The sequence below is a fragment of the Scyliorhinus canicula genome, chromosome 15 (assembly GCF_902713615.1).
Source record: "Scyliorhinus canicula chromosome 15, sScyCan1.1, whole genome shotgun sequence".
NCBI lineage: Eukaryota > Metazoa > Chordata > Chondrichthyes > Carcharhiniformes > Scyliorhinidae > Scyliorhinus > Scyliorhinus canicula.
Genome location: NC_052160.1, coordinates 130,072,975 through 130,096,770, shown reverse-complemented (window position 1 = coordinate 130,096,770; position 23,796 = coordinate 130,072,975). Strand labels below are relative to the sequence as shown.

The 23,796-nt window shown below is 47.4% G+C and overlaps 1 protein-coding gene across 1 annotated transcript in view; it reads left to right on the top strand.

The window, feature by feature from the left end:
• The window catches only part of wnt2bb (wingless-type MMTV integration site family, member 2Bb), a 72,327-nt gene that overhangs the window by 859 nt on the left and 47,672 nt on the right, over positions 1 to 23,796 (top strand). The window contains exon 2 of the mRNA XM_038820722.1: positions 23,005 to 23,225. Coding sequence (XP_038676650.1) covers positions 23,005 to 23,225 — 221 coding nt within the window. The remainder of the gene's footprint in view (positions 1 to 23,004; positions 23,226 to 23,796) is intronic.

Here is a 23,796-nt window from a genome sequence, read left to right as displayed (position 1 = left end):
ATACCGGAGCTGGAAGGTTATAACCTCGGAAAAGGCTGGACAGGCTGGGGATATTTTCTTTGGAAAACAGAAAGCTGAAGAGTGAGCGGAGGGAAACCTTCAGGATTGTTAAGTGACACGATAGGGTAGACTGGAAAAGATGTTTCTACTTGTGGGCAAGACCAGAATTTGGAGCTTTCAATATGAGAGAGTCATAAATAAATTCAGTAGGAAACTCAGGACAAAACAGCCTTTCCCAGAGAGCGGTGAGAATATGGATCTTTCTCATTGATAGCTGAGGCTTTTGGCGTAGGTGTCTTTGAAGGGGAAGCAATATAAATACATGAGGAAGAAAGGAATAGAAGGATATGCCGATAAGGTTAAATGGGTTATGGAGGAAGGAATATTATGTGAACTCAGGCACGAGCGTGGACCAATTTAACTGAACAGCCTATTTCTGTGTTGCAAATGCTGTGTAATACTTTGTACTGTTCCCAACTCTTATTTAAACCCTTGTTCATTCCCTGACCAACCTGCTCACGACTCCGTGACCTGCCTGGAGAGAGCCAAAATATCAGTCTCTGTGACTGGGACGGTGAAGCCTTATCCTTGTTAATCCCCCCCCGACCTTTCTGCTAACGGCCATGTCTCAGTCACCTCACAGTCTGGAGGTCGTGGATACAGTCGAGATCCAGAGGTTGTCTTTTCGGATGAGACGTCAGAGCGAGGCCTTGTCTGGCGGACAGAAAAGCTCCCACGGTACTATTTCAAAGACCAGGGGGAAGCTCTCCCTAGTGCCCTGGCCAATATTTATTGCTCAACCAACATTCAACAAAACAGATTATCTAATCATTAACACATTGCTGTTTCTGGGAATTACTGTGTGCCAATTGGCTGCCGTGTTTCCTAAATTACAGTGGTGACCACTTGATAGAATCATAGAATGGTTACAGCACAAAGAGGTTTATCGGCCCATCGTATCTGCTCTCCCCAAGAGCACGTCAGCCAGTCCTACTCCCCCGTCTTTCCCCCCTATTCCTGTGAATATTTCCTCTCCAGGTAATTATCCAACCCCCCCGTTGAAAGCCATGATTAAATCTGCCTCCAGCAGGCTCTCAGGCAGAGCTTTCCAGTGCCTAACCACTCGCTGCGTAAAAATATATTTCCTCATTTTCCCATTGCTTTGTTTGCCAATCAGCATAAATCCATTCCTCTGATTCTCAATCCTTCTGCCAACAGCAACATTTTCTCCTATTCACTCCAGAATCCCCTCATGATTTTGAACACCTCTATCAAATCTCTTCTTCCCTTTTCAAAGGAGAACGGTCCCAGTTTCTCCCATCGATCCACGTCACTGACGTTCCTCAACCCTGCAATCATTCTTGTGAATCTTTGCTGCACCTTTTCCAATGTCTTCACATCCTTCATAAAGTGTCATGATCGGAAGTATTCCAGTAGACGCTTCACTATTGCTCTCTAGGGGTTTATCACAGCTCCCTTGCTTTTTGTACCTCATACTCTGACTTATAAAGTCCAGGTTCCTGTATGCTTTATGAACCACGTTCTCAACCTGCCCTGCAACCTTTCATGATTTGTGCACATATACACCCCAGGTGCCTCTGCTCCTGCACTCCGTTTCAAATTGTTCCCTTATTTTTATATTGTCTCTCCTCAGTTACCTTGCCGAAATGAATCACTTCACACTTTTGTCTGCCACTTGTGCGCACCTTCCGCCAATCTGCTTGTGTCCTCTTGAATTTTATCATTATCCTCCTCACAATTCACAGTACGCCCAAGTTTTGTGTCGTTCACAAGTCTTGAAATTCTACCCTGTATACTCAAGTCTACGTCATTAATATGAGGCTTCTAACTCAATCCCACTCTATACCTTCCTCCAGTCTGAAAAGCAGCCATTCACCACAACTCTCTGTTCCCTGTCAACCAGCTAATTCTGTATCCATGGTACCTACTGTCCCTTTTAGACAATCAGCTCCAACTTTCCTCACAAGTTTTTTTTCTGTGGCACTATCTTTTTGAAGTACATGTAGACCACATCAGCTGCATTACCTTCATTAACCATCTCTGTTACCTCATCAAAAACTCAAGCAATTTATTTAAACATGATTTGCCCTAAACAAATCCAAACTGGCTATTTCCTTAAATATTCACATTTGTCCACGCGACTGTTAATCTTGTTCTGAATTAACATTTCTAAAAGCTTTCCCACCACTGAAGTTAAACTGTAGTTACTGGGTTCATCTTTACACTCTTTTTCAAACAGGGGTGTAACATTTTCAATTCTCCAGTCCTCTGGCACAACACTTGTATCTAAATAAGGGTCCCAACACTAAGCTCTGTGGATCACCACATTCATGAATCTTTCCATTCACAAGGGCATCGCCCATTACCCTTTGTTTCCTGTTACTAAGCCAACTTTTTATCCAGTTTGCCACATTACCCTGTATCCCATGGGTTTTTACTTTTTTGACCAATCTGCCATCAGAGACCTTGTCAAACACCTTGCTAAAATCCTTGTCTACCACATCCACTGCACTGCCATCATCAACCCTTCTTTTTTTTAAAAAAAATTTAGATTACCCAATTATTTTTTCCAATTAAGGGGCAATTTAGCGTGGCCAATCCACCTACTCTGCACATTTTTGGGTTGTGGGGGCGAAACCCATGCAGACACGGGGAGAATGTGCAAACTCCACACGGACAGTGACCCAGAGCCGGGATCGAACCTGGGACCTCAGCGCCGTGAGGCGGTTGTGCTAACCACTAGGCCACCGTGCTGCCCTGTCATCAACCCTTCTTGTCAATTCCTCAAAGAATTAAATCTCAGAATTGATTCTACTAATTTTCTCACCACTGACGTAAGACTAACTGGCTTATAGCATTACCTTTGATTCATTTTTAAACAATGGAACTACGTTTGCATTTCTCCGCTACCTCCCCTACATTCAGTTAGGGTTGGAAAATCATCCTCAGACCATCTGCTATCTCCTCCCTGACCTCCTTCAGCAGCCTCAGAAACAATCCATCTGGCCCTGGCGACTTACCAACTTTCAAGGACTCCAACCCTTCGAGTACTTCATCTCTCTTTATGATTAACCCGTCCAATACCTCACTGTCCCTCCAGGACTACTATATTTGCATCGTCCCTTTCCTTTGTAACCATGGACACAAAATATTCATTTAAGACCCTTTCCATGCCCTCTGCAACTGCACACAAATTCCCTTCTTCATTTCTGATAGATCCCACTTTTTCCTTAACTAACCTTTCACCATTAGTATATTGGCAAAACATCTTTGGGCTATCTTTAACTTTACTTGCTGATCTTTTTTCACGTCTTCTGTTTGATTTCCTTATTTCCTTTTTTACTTCCTCTCTGCATTTCCTATATTTGTCTAGGTTATCTGCGGTGCTTAGTTCTTTATGCCTATCACATGCTTTCTTTTTCTGTTTGATCTTCCCCTGCATTCCTCTAGATAACCGGGGGGGGGGGGGGGGGGGGGGGGGGGGGGGGGGGGGGGGGGGGGGGGGGGGGGGGTTTAGATAACAGGGGGGGAAAAGGTTAGATTTGGCAGTACCACTCCTATTCTTGACGGGTCATGTTTACTTTGCACTTTTAGGATCTCACGTTTTCATGCTTCCCCTGGTTTTCCATTGATTTATCCTTTAGCAATGTTGGCTGATCCATCTCAGCTAAGTCCCTTCTGGGGCAGCACGGTGGCCTAGTGGTTAACACAACCGCCTCACGGCGCTGAGGTCCCAGGTTCGATCCCGGCTCTGGGTCACTGTCCGTGTGGAGTTTGCACATTCTCCCCGTGTCTGCGTGGGTTTCGCCCCCACAACCCAAAAATGTGCAGAGTAGGTGGATTGGCCACGCTAAATTGCCCCTTAATTGGAAAAAATAATTGGGTAATCTAAATTTATAAAAAAAAAAGCTAAGTCCCTTCTCAATCCTGAAAAATTTGCCTTCCTCCAGTTCAAAACGTTTACTCCTGCTTTGTCTCTGACTTTTCCATGGGTAATACTGAATCTAACTGAATTATGATCACTATCCCCCATATTGTCGCCAACTGTCACTGCACCTACTTGCCGTTCTTCGTTCCCCAAGATTACATCTAGAATTGCAATTCCTCTCATTGGGTTTGTCACTAATTGATTGAAAACAATTTCCTGAACACACTGCAAGAGCTTTTCTCCCTCAGTTCCCCTTATATTGTTTGAACCCCAGTTGATATTGGGATAGTTAAAGTCTCCGACTATTATTACCCTGTTGTTCTTACAGACAGAAATCTGCCTACAAATTTGTCCTTCTATCTTCCTTTCACTATTTGGGGGGTCTGTAGTGTACTCCCAGTAGTGTGACTGCCCCTTCTCTATTTCTAAATTCAACCCATAAAGCCTCGCTTGTTAACCCGTTTAGTAAATCACCCCTTCTCACAACTGGAATGGATTCTTTAACCATTAGTGCTACCCTCCCCCCCTTTTTTTAAATCTCCCATTCTATCATGTCTGAAGACTCTATAACCGGAGATTCTGAGTTGCCAATTTTGCCCCTACTTTAGCCAGGTTTTCGTTACAGCAATGACATCCTGCTGTAATGTATCTACCTGTGCCCTTAACTAGTCCACCTTGTTTGTAATAGTCCTTGCATTGAAGTATATACAGTTTAATCCCATCAACTTCCCTTGCTGGACACTTTTTTAAAACTTTGCTTCCCCTGTAATTCCAAGTCTATCACTATCTTCTATATCAATAGGGAATGTTCCACCTCCATATTCCTGATCTGGATCTGACCTATCTGATCCTAGCCCCCTGCTACACTAGTTTAAATGCTCCTTTTACAGTCTTTTTTAAATCAACTTTTAGTCCATTCAATATCTTCAACCCTCTCTCTCACTATGACTTGGGTAGCAGCTTCTTCCTTAGTAAAGACATGTCACAAACTAATTTCATACCTCAGCCATGCCCCCTGCTGCCTTCATGCAGAGATTCCCTTTGTCGTCCTTAATCAGCCCCACTCTCCTTATTACCCTTTTACTATTTATGAGCCTACAGAAGATTTTTTTTCGTTCCATTCCAATTTTCTTCCTGCACCCAGTGGTGCTCAAAGGCAGACATTTGCCTGTTTCCATAGTCAATTATTCCTGGAACAGGTCACTAGTCTGTCACCAGGGTCTTATAGCTTGAGGGGTGACACTCCCCATCAAGTGTGGCTGACCAGGTGTCTCTCCCGCTCTTACTGCCAACCATTTGTGTATTCGGAAGGATTTTGCAAGTTTGACTGCATTATAAACACACCTTCTTGGCCATCAGCTCCTGGAGTGGTTCAGAGGCAGGGTCACTTCACATTGTGCCATGAGACTTCCTGGAGAAGATTTTGGGATTCCGTTTTATGTTTGCTGCCAGCCTCTTCTCATACTCTACCTTTGCTTCTCTTATTTCTTTTCACTTTCTATATACAAACTAGTTCTCAATTGTATCATCCACCTGACACCCATCATGTGCAGCCTTTATATGCTTTATCTTATCCTCTATCACTGCCATCATCCAGGGAGATCTGGGTCTGCTTGTCTTACCTTCCACCTTGTGTTAATGAAACTTGACTCTAACCCAAACTCTCTCCCCTTCCAAACTCTCTCCCCTTTCATTGTTTTATTAAGATTTTGTTGGCCAATCTTTGATCCCAATTTACCTGGAGCAGGTCCGTTCTCACGCCAATGAAATTGTCCCTCACCCAGTTAATTACTTTTCCTCTGGATTGGTCCTAGTCCTTTTCCATGGCTAACCAAAACCTTATGATACTATGATCACTATTCCCTAAATGTTCCCAGATGACCTGATCCATTTGATTGACCCAGCTCCTTCTCAAGAACTGATCCAGCAATGCCTCGTCCATTTTGGGCTAGAGATGTACTCATCTAGAAAGTTCCTGGGAAATTCCTTTTCAATTTGACTTTCTGCATCTTTCCCACTAGTTGGTGGCCTATATAATACACCCAGTAGTGCAATGGTGCCACTGTTGTTTCTTAGGACTAGCCAGATAGAGTCTGCCCTTAACCACTCTAGGACACCCCCTCTCTCCATGACTTCAATGTTCTCCTTCATTAATACTTTCCTTCCTCCCCTTTCTTTCCTGAACACCTTGTATCCAGGAATATTTAGCACACAGTCCTGCCCTTTTTTGAGTCAGGTCTCTCTCTGTTTGTGTCTCTGTCATATAGCCACATGGCGATATACACCTACAGTTCTCCAACCTTAATTACCACACCCCATGCATTGTCATACAAGGATAGTAAACCTACTTTACACCTTATTACATTCCCTCTTACTTTGACCCTTCCTAATAAAATACTATTTCCTATACTAGTGCTCTCCCCATTCTCTGTACCTTGTTTTGCCTCGTCAATATTACTACCTAGTTCCCACACGCATTGGGTTCATTTATACCCTCCCCAACAGCGCTAGCAAAGCACCTTGCAAGGTCATTAATCCAGTTCTATTCAGGTGCAACCCCTCCAGTCTACTCAGATCCCCCATCTCCCCCAGAAGTGGTTCCAATGACCCAGGAATTGAAATCCCTCCTTCTTGCACTCTCTCTCCAGTTGCTACATCCTCCTATTTGTATTCTCACTAACACGTATTACAAGGAGTAATCTGGAGATTATGGCCTTTGGGGTTCTGCTCGCTAGATTCTACCCCAGCTCACTAAGTGCTGCCTGCAGGACCCCAGCCCTCCTTCCACATCTGTCTTTGGTGCCAATATGAATCACACGCCGCCTTAGTGTACAATGCAGTCGCTCAGTGACAATCTTCAAAAGTACTTCATTGGCTGTGAAACACTTGGGGATGGATTGAGATTATTATAAGGTGCTATAGAAATGCAGGTTCGTTTTATTCCTTGTTGTAATGTCCTGCACCCCTAACTATGGAATGCCCCTTCAATACCTCTCTTCTGCTGACGGGCTGTGTTGGGTTTTCCCTGGATGGTTCTGTTCCTTCTCGTGAGGACACAGCTCAAATATCTTGGGTAATGATTCCTCATTTCCCATCACTTTAACTTATTGAAATTCCTCCATCTCCTCTCACTCGCCCCTTCACCACCACCTTCCTTGCCCGTATGGTACCTCTTGGCCAATATATTTACGTTTATAGGCAGCCAGCACGACATTACAGCCAAGCCATTTAGGGGTGTTGTCGGGAAGCATTTATTCGCACAGGCAATAGTGGAAATCTGGAATTCTCTCCTCGAAATGGGGCTGGGGGGGGGGGGGGGGGGGGGGGGGGGGGGGGGGGGGGGGGGAGGGCGCAGTGTTAACTGTAATTTCTATATTGTTGCTGGATTAACAGTATTAAGGACGTTGGAACAAAAGCAGGAAGATGGAGCCAAGATACAGATCTAAATGAGTGATAGAACTTGATTGAGGGACTGAATGGCCTTCTCCTATTCCTATGTTTCTATGTAATGGGCAGCACGGTGGCTCAGTGGTTAGCACTGCCGCCTCACGGCGCCGAGGACCCAGGTTCGATCCCGGCCCTGGGTCACTGTCCGTGTGGAGTTTGCACATTCTCCCCGTGTTTGCGTGGGTTTCACCCCCATAATCCAAAGATGTGGAGGGTAGGTGGGTTGGCCACGCTAAATTGCCTGTTAATTGGAAAAAATTAATCGGGTACACTAAATTTTCTTTTTAAAATGTTTCTCTGTAATTCCCAGGACCACTTCTCTGCTGTCGAGCTGTGACAAATAGCTGTCAATCAGTCAGAATTTTCTCCATCTGAACACTAGGAGAATGGAATCCATTCCTTTTGGCCCCCCTCAGCTCCCCGACCATTGACTTTGGCCCTCTCCCCCAACCACTCACTCAGCTGAACCTGACTGTGTGAAATCATGCGGTCCTGTTCTCTCCACAGCTTAGCTTCAAACCCCACACCTCGTCAAACAGAAAAACTGGCTATTGTCACCTCACTTGCCCCTCTCTCAATCCCAGCCATTCCAGAATTGAGAACCATACGTATGTTTGTGTTATATCTGGATGCAATTTCTCAAATGTCCTCCTCACGTGTTGCCCCCTTACATAACTCCCTTTCCATCAAACCTCCAGTCACCTCATTCCCCCAACCTACCCATCCTTGGTCCTCAATTATACTCGAGAAAGTCTGATGATGAAGGATAAAACTGAAACCAATCTTTACACACTTTTGTAAACATTTATTTGCAGAGATACACATTACAAGCATGCATCCCTTAAGTCAATCAGCAGATTATGGAGGAGGGGTACTGGTGTGAGGTGCTTCGGAGAGTGAATGCCACCACCTTGTGCACGAGGTTGGGGATGATAGAGCTGAAGGTGGTTACAGAGCACACCTCAGGAGGGCGATGATGAGCCGATTCTTTGAGGGAGTGGAAGATGTGTGTGAGCGTTGCGGGGGTGGGTGGGGGGGGAGGGCGCTAATCACGTTCATACGTTTTGGTCCTGTCCAAAGCTACAGGATTACTGAAAGTAGCTTTTGGGGTAATTTCTCAAGTGGTGCACGTGAAACTGAACCCGGGCCCCCGGGTGGCCATATTCGGGGTGTCGGACCAGCCAGGGTTGGAAACGGATGCGGAGGCAGATGTTGTAGCCTTCGCCTCGTTGATCGCCCGAAGGCGGATCCTGATGGGTTGGAGAGCAGCCTCTCCACCCTGTGCCCTGGCGTGGCGGGGTTACCTGTTGGAATTCTTGACTCTTGAGAAGGTTAAGTTTGAACTGAGGGGAAGGATGGAGGGGTTCTACAATTCATGGGCATTATTAATTTTGCACTGTCAAGAACTGGATAACATTGAACATTAGTTGGGGGGGGGGGGGGGGGCAGTGTGTGTTAATGGTGGCTATGGGTGATTCCTGATTCCTTTTTGTCATTTGTTTGTGTGAACATGCGGGCTAATGTTTGGGGTTTGGTGGGAGGATGGAATCGTTGTTATTGACATGGGGATTGACATATTTGTTACTGGTTATTGTTTATTGTTGGTGGGTGTAAATTTTGGAGAAAATGTGAAAAAGGAGAATAAAAATATTTTTTTAAAAACTCAATCAGCAGAGTTGTAGTCAATCCCTACTAAGAGAAGCACAAGTGATTCCCCAGTTAATGTCCAACACCTACATACAATTAAATGCAATTAATATACAATGAACATCTTCAACCAACCTTGCCCTTCACCACACTTGACGCTCCTCCCCCATTCTCTGTATTCCTCCCTCCATCCTCCAAAACCGCACCCCTCTCCATTCTCTACCCTTTGCTTGCCCCTTGCACCTGGTCCCATTGGGCCATCTTGGTTCCTGTGATCCCAAGGTTAAACCTCCTCACCAGCTTGACTCGCCATATACCTGAAGCACCCTCCTTGAGCCCTTCCACGACTCACCTTATAAACAACCTACTTTCCATATTTTCAGCCAAACTTGCATTTGCCGACCCTCAGCTCTCTTTGTGTACAATGCAATATGATGGCTGGTTTAGCTTAGTTCGCTAGACCGCTGGCTTGTGATGCAGAGTGAGGCCATCAGTGCAGTCTCCGTACTGGCTGAGGTTATTCAACCTTGCCCCTTGCTTGAGGTGTGGTGATCCTCAAGTTAAATCACCACCTGTCAGCTCATTGGATTTGTTTATTGTCACGTGTACCGAGGTACAGTGAAAAGTCTTTTTCTGCGAGCAGCTCAAACAGATCATTAAGCAACAAGACCGGGACGAGGATGAGTAGGTTTTTCGGGGGCGAGGACAGGTGTGCTAGGTGCTCGGGGAGCCCAGCGAACCATGCCCATATGTTTTGGGCATGCCCAGCGCTGGGGGAGTTCTGGAAGGGGGTAGCAAGGACGGCGTCGAGGGTGGTAGGATCCAGGGTCAGGCCAGGCTGGGGACTCGCAATTTTTGGGGTTGCAGTGGAGCCGGGAGTGCAGGAGGCGAAAGAGGCCGGGGTTCTGGCCTTTGCGTCCCTAGTAGCCCGGCGGAGGATTTTGCTTCAGTGGAAGGATGCGAGGCCCCCAAGCGTGGAGGCCTGGATCAATGATATGGCGGGTTCATTAAATTGGGGAAGGTGAAATTTGCCCTGAGGGGATCAGTGCAGGGGTTCTTTAGGCGGTGGCAGCCTTTCCTGGACTTCCTGGCGGAACGGTAGGAAAATGGGCCGGCAGCAGCAGCAACAACATGGGGGGGGGTTTGTTGCGGGGGAAGGGAGAAATGTGTATATGTGTTTATTGAATATGTCGGGTGCTTATCTATTTTTTCTTTTTGTTGTTACTGTGGGGGGGGGGGGGGGGGGTTTGGTTTTGGGGGTTATTGTGTTTTTTCATTTTGTTGATGTTACTACGGTTTTCTTGCTGTTATTTTATGTTTTTGATATGTTTCTGAAAATCTTAATAAAAATTATTTTTTTAATAAAACATCATTAAGTACATGGGAAGAAAAGGGAATAAAAGAAAACACATAACAGGGCAACACAAGACATACAATGTAATTACATAAGCACTGGCATCAGATGAAGCATACAGGGTGTAGTGTTAATGAGGTCAGTCAATAAGAGGGTCATTTAGGAGTCTGGTGACAATGGGGAAGAAGCTGTTTTGGAGTCTGTTTGTGCGTGTTCTCAGACTTCTGTATCTCCCGCCCGATGGAATAAGTTTGAACAGTGAGTAAGCCGGGTGGGAGGGGTCTTTGATTATGCTGCCCGCTTTCCTCAGGCAGCGGGAGGTGCAGATGGAGTCAACGGATGGGAGGCAGGTTCGTGTGATGGACTGGGTGGTATTCACGACTCTCTGAAGTTTCTTGCGGTCCTGAGCCGAGCAGTTGCCATACCAAGCTGTGATGCAGCCCGATAGGATGCTTTCTATGGTGCATCTGTAAATGTTGGTAAGGGTTAATGTAGACATGCTGAATTTCCTTAGTTTCCTGAGGAAGTACAGGCTCTGTTGTGCTTTCTTGGTGATAGCGTCGACGTGAGTGGACCAGGGCAGATCTTTGGAGATGTGTGCCCCTAGGAATTTGAAACTGCTAACCCTGGGCAGCATGGTAGCATTGTGGATAGCACAATTGCTTCACAACTCCAAGGTCCCAGGTTCGATTCCGGCTTGGGTCACTGTCTGTGCGGAGTCTGCACATCCTCCCCGTGTGTGCGTGGGTTTCCTCCGGGTGCTCCGATTTCCTCCCACAGTCCAAAGATGTGCAGGTTAGGTGGATTGGCCATGATAAATTGCCCTTGGTGTCCAAAATTGCCCTTAGTGTTGGGTGGGGTTACTGGGTTTTGGGGATAGGGTGGAGGTGTTGACCTCCAGGATGGTGCTCTTTCCAAGATCCGGTGCAGATTTGATGGCCCGAGTGGCCTCCTTCTGCACTGTAAATTCTATGATAATCTATGATATGATAATCTCCACCTCGGCCCCGTTAATGCTGACAGGGGTGTGTACAGTAATTTGCTTCCTGAAGTCAATGACCAGCTCTTTAGTTTTGCCGGCATTGAGGGAGAGATTGTTGTCGTTACACCACTCCACTTCCTCAAAGGGGAAAGTAGCCTATGGTCATCTAGGACTATGCCGACTTTACTGCCACTGGAGTTGGAGGTGAGGGCGGAAAAAATGCCAGTGAAGAGCATTAGATTGGCCTTATAAAATTGTCCCCCCTCCTCACACCTTTTTGGACAGGCATTAGTGATGCCAACCTGCCTGACGGCAGTGGCAATGCAATCAAGCTAATTAAGGAGACACTTAGCAGTGATTATTGCCAATATGGCTCCGGCCCCTTGCTCGTGTGTCTCACCCCGGACAAATAAGAAGTGGCAGCTGCACAGCAAGAGGTCAAGGCTGCCTTACAGATGGAGGCTTCTTGGAGGAAAAGGCAAATCTTCCCATGTCAAAGTCTTGCCATTGGGTGTAGAATTCCCAGGAATGGATGTCTCTGATCTTCATGGAACTAATGAAGCCTCAGTCGCTCGCTCCCCTGATGCTAATGGGTGACTTCCGTCGTCACCTGCCAATCCTGTTGCCTGGGTTTCAGGAGCAGGGCCATGAGTCAGAGAGTGAATGTTGATGGCCTGCGTGCGGTGGGCCACACTGACCTGAGCTTCTGCCTCCCTAGCCCACCGTCCCTCATTGAGCAGCAAATGCAGAGACCACCTGCTAATTGGCCACTACTTGTAAAACTCCGCCAGAAGGCGCTCTGCCGCCTCAAGTGGATTTACAATCCAGAAACCACCCCCTGAATCGAGTTCCCAATGCTCATGGTAAAATTTAGTTGTTAGAACCGTAGAATTCCTACAGTGCACAAGGAGGCCATTTGGCCCATTGAGTCTGTATCGACCCTCTGAAAGAGCACTCTACCTCGTCTCACTCCCCCCACCCATCATCTTAACCTCACGTAACCATCACACCTTTGGACACTAAGGAGCAAGCTATCATGGCCAATCGACCAAACCTGCACATCTTTGGATTGATGCACGATCACTTACACAAAGACGAGAGTTGGATACAATCGAGGCTTTATTACTCTAAGATGTGTGGCCTCCTACAGCAGCTGGCGAAATGGCTGCTGTACTGGGAGCACACATATTTATACTCCGCCTACTGGGCGGAGCCAGCAGGCAGGGAACTACTGCCGTACCTGTAGTACAGGGCCTTACCACAAATCACCTAATATATACATCGGTGGTGACTACCACATGGATTGTGGGAGGAAACCGGAGGACTCGAAGGAAACCCGCGCAGACACGGGGAGAAAGTGCAGACTCAGCACAGTCACCCAAGGTTGAAATTTAACCTGGTCCCTGGCGGCTGTGAGGCAAAAGTGCTAACCACTGTGCCACCGTGCCGCCCGTGTCCATTCAAAGCAAATCTACTCAAGCGCTGTTGCAGTTCCTTCACATCTGACTGAACAACCTCAACACTTACAATTTGGAGATATTTATTTATATTCATGCTGTTTAACTGAAAGAACATAACAAATAGGAGCAGAAGGATCATGTAGGCTGCTCGTCCATTCAATAAAATCATGACTGATTTTGGCCACAATTCCACTTTCCTGCTTGTTCCCCATAACCTTTGACTCCCAGGCCGTTCAAGGATCTGTCTAGCTTGACCTTAAGTATATTCAATGACCCAGTTTCCACGCTCTCCAGGGTTGAAAATTCTAAATTTTCATGACCCTCTGAGAGATGAAATACCTCCTTATCTCTGTCATAAATACACAACTCCCTTTTCTAAAACTGTGTCCCTTGGTTCTAGATTTACCACAAAGGAGAGAATCCTCCCAACATCAACTGTTTTAAGACCCCTCAGAATCTTTATACGTTTTGATTAAAATCACCTCTTATTGTTCAAAACTCCACTGAGTAAACGTCTAACCTGCTCAAACATTCCTTATTAAACTCTGTTCCCAGCCTCGCTCTTTCTTTTTTTTAAATTTAGGGTACGCAATTAATTTTTTCCAATTAAGGGGCAATTTAGCGTGGCCAATCCACCTACCCTGCACATCTTTGGGTTGCGGGGGCGAAACCCACGCAGACAAGGGGAGAATGTGCAAACTCCACACGGACAGTGACCCAGAGCTGGGATCGAACCTGGGACCTCGGCGCCGTCAGGCTGCAGGGCTAACCCACTGCGCCACCGTGCTGCCCCCAGCCTCGCTCTTTCACTGCACTCAGAGCCTCACTCTCTCTGATCACTCAGAGTATGTGTGTATGTGTGTGTGTTGCATAATAATGTGTGTGTAGCTGTGTGTCCGTATTGTGTGTGTGCGTAGTGTGTGCGTGTGTGTATTTCTGTGTAGTGTGTGTGTTTGTATCTGTATAGTGTGTGCCTGTGTATGTGTGTAGTGCATACGTGTGGAGTGTGCATGTGTTGCATGTGGGTGTAGTGTGTGCATGTGTAGTTTGTGTGTGTGTAGTGAGTTTGTGTACTTTATGTGTGCAGTGTGCGTGTGTAGTGTATGTGTAGTGTGTGTATAGTGTGTATGTAGTGTGTGTGTAGTTTGTGTATGTAGTGAGTTTGTGTACTTTGTGTGTGTAGTGTGCGTGTGTAGTATGCATGTGTAGTGTGCTTGTGTATCATGTGTGTGTAGCGTGCTTGTGTAGTGTGTGTAGTGAGTTTTTTGTGTGTGTGTAGTGTGAGTATGTAGTATGCGAGTGTAGTGTGTGTGTATTTCTGTGCGAAGTGTGTGTGTAGTGTGTCTGCACCACTGTCTGGCACTGTGCCAACCTGGCAATGCCAACCTGTGCCAGGGGACAGTGTACGAAAATGTCCCTCCCTCCCCAAGGGCTCTACTTACATCTGCGCACGCGGATTGATCCCCTCGACTGATTCACCTTTGGCCAAACCTGTCATCACGTCAGTCAGGTATGAATATTACTGAGGCGGGTGGGGTATCATATGGCAGGGGGCCCATTAATAATGTTTAAATTCATTAAAATCTATTTAAATGAGGTCCCTGCCCTTTTTGTGCTTATGACTCTGTATGTCTCTGTGCGTTGAGACTCTGTACATGTCTATATGTGTGCAAACACTTGGTATGTGCCTACATCTGCACTGTCTGTTGGAGAGCCAATCTTGGCATTGGGTTTATTATAGATTCTATTTACCTCTTATGTTGGGAGAGTTTCATACATTCTCTGCTTGGTGTAGTCACTATTTGGAATTGTCTGTTCACCGCTTTTACACAGAAACGATTTAGAAAATGATGAGCTTCTTCTAATTGATGGTGTTTACAACAAAGTGGATTTGGACTGGGATGAAAAGGAGAGTGTTTGCTAAAGCCAGACACTGACACTGTTATCCAGGGTCATCAGGATCAACAATGAGCTTAGTACCTCCTCCCCAGGGAAACACTCACAGTTTCGGGAGACGGAATGTCTAATCCGGCTGAGCTTTTCACGAATCATGCTCAAAGAGGAATATGAGTGGAAGCCGGTCTGCGTAGCAGCTCTTCTGGCCAATCCCCCCCACCGACCCCACCCCTCACCCAAGCCATGGCGAGAGGCACCAGGAAGTGAGCCCCAACTCCCTGTGGGGACACGGAAGAGGCAAGTAAAGACTCAGGTTAGCAGCGAGGTTGGAGAAAGAGAAAGTCTGAGGATCTGGAGGACCAGTTCGAAGATATTCCTTGGGGCCCAAACATGTAGATTTCTAGGGTTTTCTAGGTAAGCAGCTAACCACAATGGACTAGACAGGGACAAGGGTCATTTCAGTGCCCCGTAGCTGCCCACCTGTAACATTTGCCAACAGATTTCAGCCACTACATGTCATTGGTCAGACATCCTGGCTGCTCTCTGTCAGTCAATCAGGCATACATTTTTAAATTACTGTCTTTGGGCATCTAGGCAGCTTGTGGCGAGATATAGTGGAGCTCACAGCAGCTGTCCCTTGCAAAGGCTAATGCATCAGAAGTCATTCAGCTTTGCCAATATCCTCTGACAAGCCATGTCATGATTTAGATGATTTAGAGTTGGGGACCAAGGGCAATGTGTCCAAGTTTGCAGATGACACTAAGATGAGTGGTAAAGCGAAAAGTGCAGAGGATACTGGAAGTCTGCTGCAGGATTTGGATAGGTTAAGTGAATGAGCTAGGGTCTGGCAGATGGAATACAATGTTGACAAATGTGAGGTTATCCATTTTGGTAGGAATAACAGCAAACGGGATTATTATTTAAACAATAAAATATTAAAGCATGCTGCTGTGCAGAGAGACCTGGGTGTGCTAGTGCATGAGTCACAGAAAGTTGGTTTACAGGTGCAACAGGTGATTAAGAAGGCAAATGGAATTTTGTCCTTCATTGCTAGAGGGATGGAGTTTAAGACTAGGGAGGTTATGCTGCAATTGTATAAGGTGTTAGTGAGGCCACACCTGGAGTATTGTGTTCAGTTTTGGTCTCCTTACTTGAGAAAGGACGTACTGGCACTGGAGAATGTGCAGAGGAGATTCACGAGGTTAATCCCAGAGCTGAAGGGGTTGGATTATGAGGAGAGGTTGAGTAGACTGGGACTGTACTCGTTGGAATTTAGAAGGATGAGGGGGGATCTTATAGAAACATTTAAAATTATGAAGGGAATAGATAGGATAGATGTGGGCAGGTTGTTTCCACTGGCGGGTGAAAGCAGAACTAGGGGGCAGAGCCTCAAAATAAGGGGAAGTAGATTTAGGACTGAGTTTAGGAGGAACTTCTTCACCCAAAGGGTTGTGAATCTATGGAATTCCTTGCCCAGTGAAGCAGTTGAGGCTCCTTCATTACATGTTTTTAAGGTAAAGATAGATAGTTTTTTGAAGAAAAAAGAGATTAAGGGTTATGGTGTTCGGGCCGAAAAGTGGAGCTGAGTCCACAAAAGATCAGCCATGATCTAATTGAATGGCGGAGCAGGCTCGAGGGGCCAGATGGCCTACTCCTGCTCCTAGTTCTTATGTTCTTATGTCACAGTCCCACCCAGAAAAGCAAGTACTCCCGGCACTGGGAATCCCAGATCCTGGTCCTGTCTCCTTGCCACCATTTGGCTTATAAAGGAAAGACAGCTCCACATCTTACAAGCCAGTCAGCGACCTCTTACAATCTCGATTCCTACAGCTTCTAGTGAGGAATTGCCTACGCCATCTGATGTGGCATATCCTTTACTTTGTACCAATCAGTGAAAGGTTGCACTGATTGAAATGCATGCTTAGTCTGTTTTCAGATAGATTAGTAAGAAGTCTTACAACAGCAGGTTAAAGTCCAACAGGTGTGTTTTGAATGACTAGTTTTTGGAGCGCAGCTCCTGCCTCAGGCTCCTTCAGCTCAGGAAGGAGCTACCCTCCGAAAGCTAGTGATTCAAAACAAACCTGGTGCACTTTAACCTGGTTTTGTAAGGCTTCTTACTGTGCCCACCCCAGTCCAACGCCGGCATCTCCACTTGAGAGAGGTTGTAGACTTAATGGGCAGAATTCTGCTCCTCGTGCTGCACCAGAGTGAGGCAGAGAATCCAGCACTGGGGAGAAAACTGGATGGGGGCCGGGCGCCGAACCGTTTCCAATGCTCCAGCCTCCTGCTGGCATCGGGATCAAGGTTTATGCCAGGCACCAGCCGGAGGATGCAAATGACTCATTTGCATCCACTTGAAATGAAATGAAATGAAATGAAAATCGCTTATTGTCACGAGTAGGCTTCAATGAAGTTACTGTGAAAAACTCCTAGTCGCCACATTCCGGCGCCTGTTCGGGGAGGCTGTTACAGGAATCGAACCGTGCTGCTGGCCTGCTTTCAAAAGTGATTTAGCCCTGTGCTAAACAGCCTGGGTGCCATATTATCCAGATCCGTGCGATTCTCCGGTCCTCTGGACCGCGAATCACGTGGGCGAGAGTTACTACATGTGTGGCCCTGAGGGGGTAAACCTTTATGGGAGTTGCCCCCAAAGTCCATCCAAGGGCCACTCCGCCTCCACCATAATTCAAGACCTGCCCATCCCACCTCCACCAGATACCCCCACCCCCCCATCGAGACCACCAAAATAAAGAGGCCGCCCAGATTCCCCTTAAATAAAGAGATCCCCTCCCAGAGATCCCCCAGAAAAGAGATCCCTGTCAAGATGCAAATTTATTTTGCTCGAGTTTCCACTCAAATTCATTTGTGTACCACATTTATTGCAAGAGGAATGGAATATAAAAGTAGGACAGTTTTACTGCAGCTGTGCAGGGCCTTAGTGAGAACACATCTGGAATACTGTGTACAGTTTTGATCTCCTTATTTGTAAAAAAGGATATAATTGCATTAGAAGCAGTTCTGAGAAGGTCCATTTGACTCATTCCTGGGTTGAGGGGTTTACCTTATGAGGAAGAATTGAACATGTCGGGCCTATACCCAATGGAGATTGAAGAGTGAGAGGTGATCTGATTGAAACATATAGGGCACAATCTAACCAAAATAAACAGACTCCATTCTGGGCGGGATTAGCGGGGTCGTTTCAGGTGCTTCGAGGCAAAGTAATGGGACTCTGTCTTGTTCTATGCTCCGGCAAGGAACACACGCCCTGAGGCCGCAGTTAGCTTCAATTCCTGCGCTGTGAAACTCCAACGCGCTGAGCTCCTCAGTGCAGGATGAGATCGAGACGCCATTTTTAAATCTCTCGACCCACCGATGCAACCCCCCCAACGCCCCAACTCAACTTGGGGGAATCCTCGGGCCCCCACCCCCGCACCCCACCTCATACAGGCAGGGCACCCCCGGGCCCGATCCCCAGCTTGGACACAATGCCAACTTGACACTTTGGCACTGCCAGCCTTGCGCCTGGCAAGGTTCGCCTGCCAGCCTTCCAGTGCCACCTGGGCACCACGGCAGTGCGAGGCTGGCACCTAGGTGGCACTGCCAGGCTGCAGTACCAAGGTGCCCAGTTGGCACTAGCAGTGCCAGGGAACCACTCTGCCTGGAGGCCAACCACCCAGGGGCCTCCGATTGCCTGAAAGACCCCCCCAGGTACCATTTCGCCTGGTTCCCATGTGTGGGTACCAGTACTGAACGGCATCCGGTTGAGGGATCCTCGGCGAGGCCGAGAGATGACGGGCAGCTGTTCGATTCGGCATCAGTGCGGCTAAGTGGGTTCTTAAACTCACTGAGCCGTGGCAGACTGGGCCCTGCCCATTGTGGACAGGATCCAGATCGCGATGTCTCACGAGATCTTGTTGGTTCATGCGAGACATACAGCCACCAGGAATCCCGAGGGAGGCCTCCCCCAGGATCTACTGGCCGAAGCCCTCCCAGATTCCGGTGGAACACGGCCGGTAGATCGCACCCTTAAGATCCTGAGGGGACTCGACAAGGTGGATACCAAGCAGCTGTTTCTTGGGGGAGACCAGAGCTAGGGGACACAGTTTAAGAATAAGAGGGGATAAGGAGAATTTTAAGATAGGGACGAGGAGGATTATTTTCTCTCAGAGATTTGTTAGTCTGTGCAATTCACTTCCACGGAGAGCAGAGGAGGCTGGTTATTGAATTTATTCAAGTCAGAGATAGTCAGATTTATGATAGACAAGGGTTATGGGGCCAGCGCCAGATTAGGTCCTGGACACCGGGAGAATACCGCAGACGCATATTTAAATGAGCCTAATGCAATTTTGTCAAGTCTCATGAGGCTTCTCGCGAAATTCAACGTCCTCGTCCCGACACCATGTTGTTCGCGAAGAGGTCATTAAAACACACCCAAGGTTTCAGGTTGAGTGACCTTACTCAGAACTGTTCTTTTAAATTAATTATAACATTTAATATGTTTTGGAAAGTCCCTGTGCTCCAGTATAAAGGCAGAGTGTTATGACTTTGCCCAGGGTACCATGTGGAGAATCTCGACGGGTGAACAATAAGTGGACCAAGTCATCCAGATTTAATTCTGTCCTCATTTTAAATCTATAATTTCTATTCTTATTGTTCTGGATTTGTATTACAAAGCCTTCCGTTCATCACTCTAATGAATGCAGCCTGTGTAATCATCATGGGCTGCATTTTCCGTTTGGGAGATTGCTGGAACTGAATCACTTCTAGATTGTTCTGGCACAATGAAGGGTACCCTGAAGGGATTCACTGTCTCTAGCATGCAAATTCATGCATGACTGGGATAGCAAGGAATTCCATTCTGAATCCCATTATCGGAGGACCCGTGGCATGGTCCAGCGGCTGGACCCTTCCCCCGCAACAACGCAAATCCTGCCCCCCACCCCATGCTGACAAATAGGGGCATCCTTCAGCCCCCTCCCTACCATGGAAATTGCTGGGTCAAGCCAGACATGCTGCCCCCCGCTACACAGCACGCACATATGAGGGTGACCCGACATGCCTCACTGACCCCCCATCAGAGACCATCCCACAAGAGACCCCCATAACAGAGGCTTCCCCATATCAGAGACACCCACATATCAGAGACCCTCCCTATGATTGACAGCTCCTGACCACATCAAACACAGTTAAGTGCTCTCTGCTGAGAAAAGAGAAAGTGAAAGCACGTAATTCCTAGATGTTTATAAACATTGACGTTAGGTTCAAAGCAGGGTTCTTGATGTGCATTCAAGCATGAAGGGAAATGAAAATAAACAATGCAGCACCTGGAAGCCTTGAAGCTATTACCCTGTCAATTGCAGCCTACTAAAAGCTTTGTCTCTGTGAAAGCAAATAGAAGACTTGCAGATTAAAGGACCTGAGAGAGCTTAAAGCCTTGTGATGTGATTTTGGATTTCTATGAAGTAACAGTTGTTGCTTTCTACACCTTTGTCTGAGGCAGCAGGTGTAAGGAACATGCGAGTAAAAAAGCAATGATGTTTCACTGTTTCTGTCCATACTGCTCTTTAGCTTCCAGGCAGGAATGACTGATTGTGAAGGGGAGGGGGGAGGGGGTAAGGGGTCTCTGATATTGATGATTCTCTGATTGGGTGTGTCTGTTATGGGGAGGGTCTCTAATATGGAGGGGGTCTCTGATATGGGGGAAGTCTCTGATAGGGGGGTCTCTGGTATGGGGGTCTCGAATATGGGGGGTTTCTGATGGGGAGGCCTCTTATATGGGGTGGTCTCATGGCAGGTTTCTTTTTGATGCCTGGTAGGAAGCCTCTGGTCGGGGTCTCTGATGGTGGTCTAATGGGTGGTCTGGTGGAGGTCTCTGGTTGGGGGTCTCTGATGGGGGAGTCTGATGGGGGGTCTGATGGGGTGGGTCTGGTGGAGGTCTCTGGTTGGGGGGTCTGATGGGGTGGTCTGATGGGGGGTCTGGTGAAGGTCTCTAGTTGGGGGTCTCTGATGAGGGGGACTGATGACGAGGGGCTGGTGGAGGTCTCTGGTTGGGGGTCTCTGATGGGAGGGTCTGATGGGGGGACTGGTGGAGGTCTCTGGTTGGGGGTCTCTGATGGGGTGGTGTGATAGGGGTGTCTGGTGGAGGTCTCTGGTTGGGGGTCTCTGATGGGGAGTCTGATGGGGGGGTCTGATGGGGGGGTCTGATGGGGGGGTCTGATGGGGTGGTGTGATGGGGGGTCTGGTGGAGGTCTCTGGTTGGGGGTCTCTGATGGGGGGGTCTGATGGGGGGTCTGGTGGAGGTCTCTGGTTGGGGATATCTGATGGGGTGCTGTGATGGGGGTGTCTGGTGGAGGTCTCTGGTTGGGGGTCTCTGATGGGGAGTCTGATGGGGGGGTCTGATGGGGGGGTCTGATGGGGTGGTGTGATGGGGGGGTCTGGTGAAGGTCTCTGCTTGGGGGTCTCTGATGAGGGGGTCTGATGGGGGGGTCTAATGGGGGGCTGAGGGCGGGTTGGGCAGGATTCGCGTTGTTGGGGGGAAGGGGCCCTCCGATGGATTTTGAAGCACCTACGTTAAATACTTTGGCTAACCACAAGGTCCACCACGGGAGGGGAACACTGGCAAATACTTTCACCAATCCACACCCGCATAAATCCCGGCCCAGAGGGCCAGAGGAGGCAAGGAGAATCTGCTGCAAAGCCCGTTAATAGGATGTAAATGGGGTCAAATGACCCATATGTACCCTCCCGCTGGCACGGGCCACAAAGGTTGATGCCGCTGCCACTGGGGACCGGCGCATCGCAACGGGATGGGTGCCCAACCCACCCAAGTTTTCAGGTTGAGATCTCCGCCATATCGGAAACTCCACTAACGGTGGCGGGCAGCAGAGAATCCCACCCCCCCCCCTCCCCTCCCCATGTTATAAATGCACCCTCTTGCTGCAGCACCTCCAATGGCAGGAGGACATAATTACAGTCTGATATCTTTCATCTGAGGAGCTTCAATCATAGGTGGAGACATGGGAATTGCGAATGGAAAATAGTGGGCAGGAGCCACGTGAATACCTTTGCTTTCTGCAGGAGGTAAACGATGATAGCAGATCAGTCTCTCTACTAGACCCCACCCAAGACTGGGAACGAAGCTGCAGCAGGGAGTGTGATGGGCAGCCGACCCACTTGCCCTCTCCCGCTTCCGAAAACTTTTCCCAATTTTAAAAATTTTAATTATAATTTTCTCAGGTTAAATCAATTAAGCAGTCGATCACAGCGGAGATTTAAGAGTTTTAAATTGTGAAGAGGCTCGGTAAAGTAAATAGGGCAAAACGTTTTATTGGCGGGAGGTTTTGGCCAGCAGGGTTGAAGATTGTTGGCAAAAAGAAGCCGGGGAGAGGAAGATAAATTATTTTATGGGGCGAGATGTTATGATTTGGAAGTGTTACCCGAGAGAAGCAGATTCACTAGCATCATGGGGGAGGCAATGGCATAGCGGTATTGCCACAAGGCTACTATTCCAGAGACCCAGGGTAACACGCTGGGGACCTGAGTTCAAATCCAACCACGGCAGGTGATGGAAATTAAACCAAAATCTGAATTAAGAGTCAAATGGCGACCATTGTTATAAAAACTAATCTGATTTCCTTCCCTGAAGGAAATCTGCTGTTCTTTCCTGGTCTGCCCTACTTGTGACTCCAGCAATGTGGTTGACTCTTAAAAGGTGGGGTGCTGGTAATTTCACTGGACTAGTACTCCAGGGTAACATTTTGGGGACAGTGATTCAAATCCCAGCTGAGCAGCTGGTGGAATTTAAATTCTATTTATGAAACTGGAAATTGGAACTAGTCTCAGTAATGGTGACTCTGATGCTATCATTAATGGTTGTAGAAACCTGTCTAGTTCACTAACCTCATTTCAGTAGGAAATCCGCCATCCTTACCCGATCTGGCCCGCAGCAATGTGGCTGGCTGTTACCTGCGCTCTGAAATGCCGCCCAGTTCAAGGGCCATTGAGGAGGGGAAAGAAATTGTTGATGCCCACATCCTGTGTCATATTCTTTCAAACTTGGGAAGCAAATGTTTGCAGGGCTATGGGGAAAGAGCAGAGGGAAGGGGGGCCAAACTGGATATCTCTTTCAAAGAGAGTGCAAAGACACGATGGGTCATATTGTGTGCCTTCTGTGCTGTATCGTTCTATAACACTAAGCAAATTATTTGAAATGGTATTCGGGACGTTTGTGTAATGTGATGTGGTCTAATGGCGCTGATCTCTCCCACAGGTACATTGGAGCTCTTGGAGCACGTGTGATCTGTGACAACATCCCAGGACTGGTCAACAAACAGCGGCAGCTGTGTCAGAAGCACCCGGATATCATGCAGTCAATTGGAGAAGGAGCCAAGGAGTGGATCCGTGAATGCCAGCACCAATTCCGACACCATCGATGGAACTGTAGCACCCTGGCCCGGGACCACACTGTATTTGGCAAAGTAATGTTGCGTAGTAAGTTGTTTTTTTCCCCCAAAAAACTTTCGAGATTAAATGGTAAGGAAGCAAAGCTGGAGAATGCCTGGAATAAGAAAGGAAACACATTGGTGTTAAAATGTCTACCATTTGAATATACACCCCACTCAAACTCACATTTAGCTCTTTATTCAATTGTAAACTCTAACATTAATAATAACTAGGGGTTGCCAATCCTCCAGGATTTCCCTGGAGACGTCAGGACGCTGCTGTGAAAAATCAAATGGTCACTAAAAAGAATTATATATTTGTAAAACTTATTTGACTCTTTCATAGCTTCATTTTATAAATGGGTGGCACTGTAGCACAGTGGTTAGCACTGTTGTTTCACAGCTCCAGGGTCCCAGGTTCGATTCCCAGCTTAGGTCACTGTCTGTGTGGCGTCTGCATGTCGTGTCTGCGTGAGTTTCCTCCGGGGGCTCCGATTTCTTCCCACAGTCCAAAGGTGTGCCGGTTGGGTGGATTGGCCGTGCTAAATTGCCCCTTAGTGTCCAAAAAGGTTAGGTGGGGTTACGGCTATAGGGTGGAGGTGTGGGCTTAAGTCGGTTGC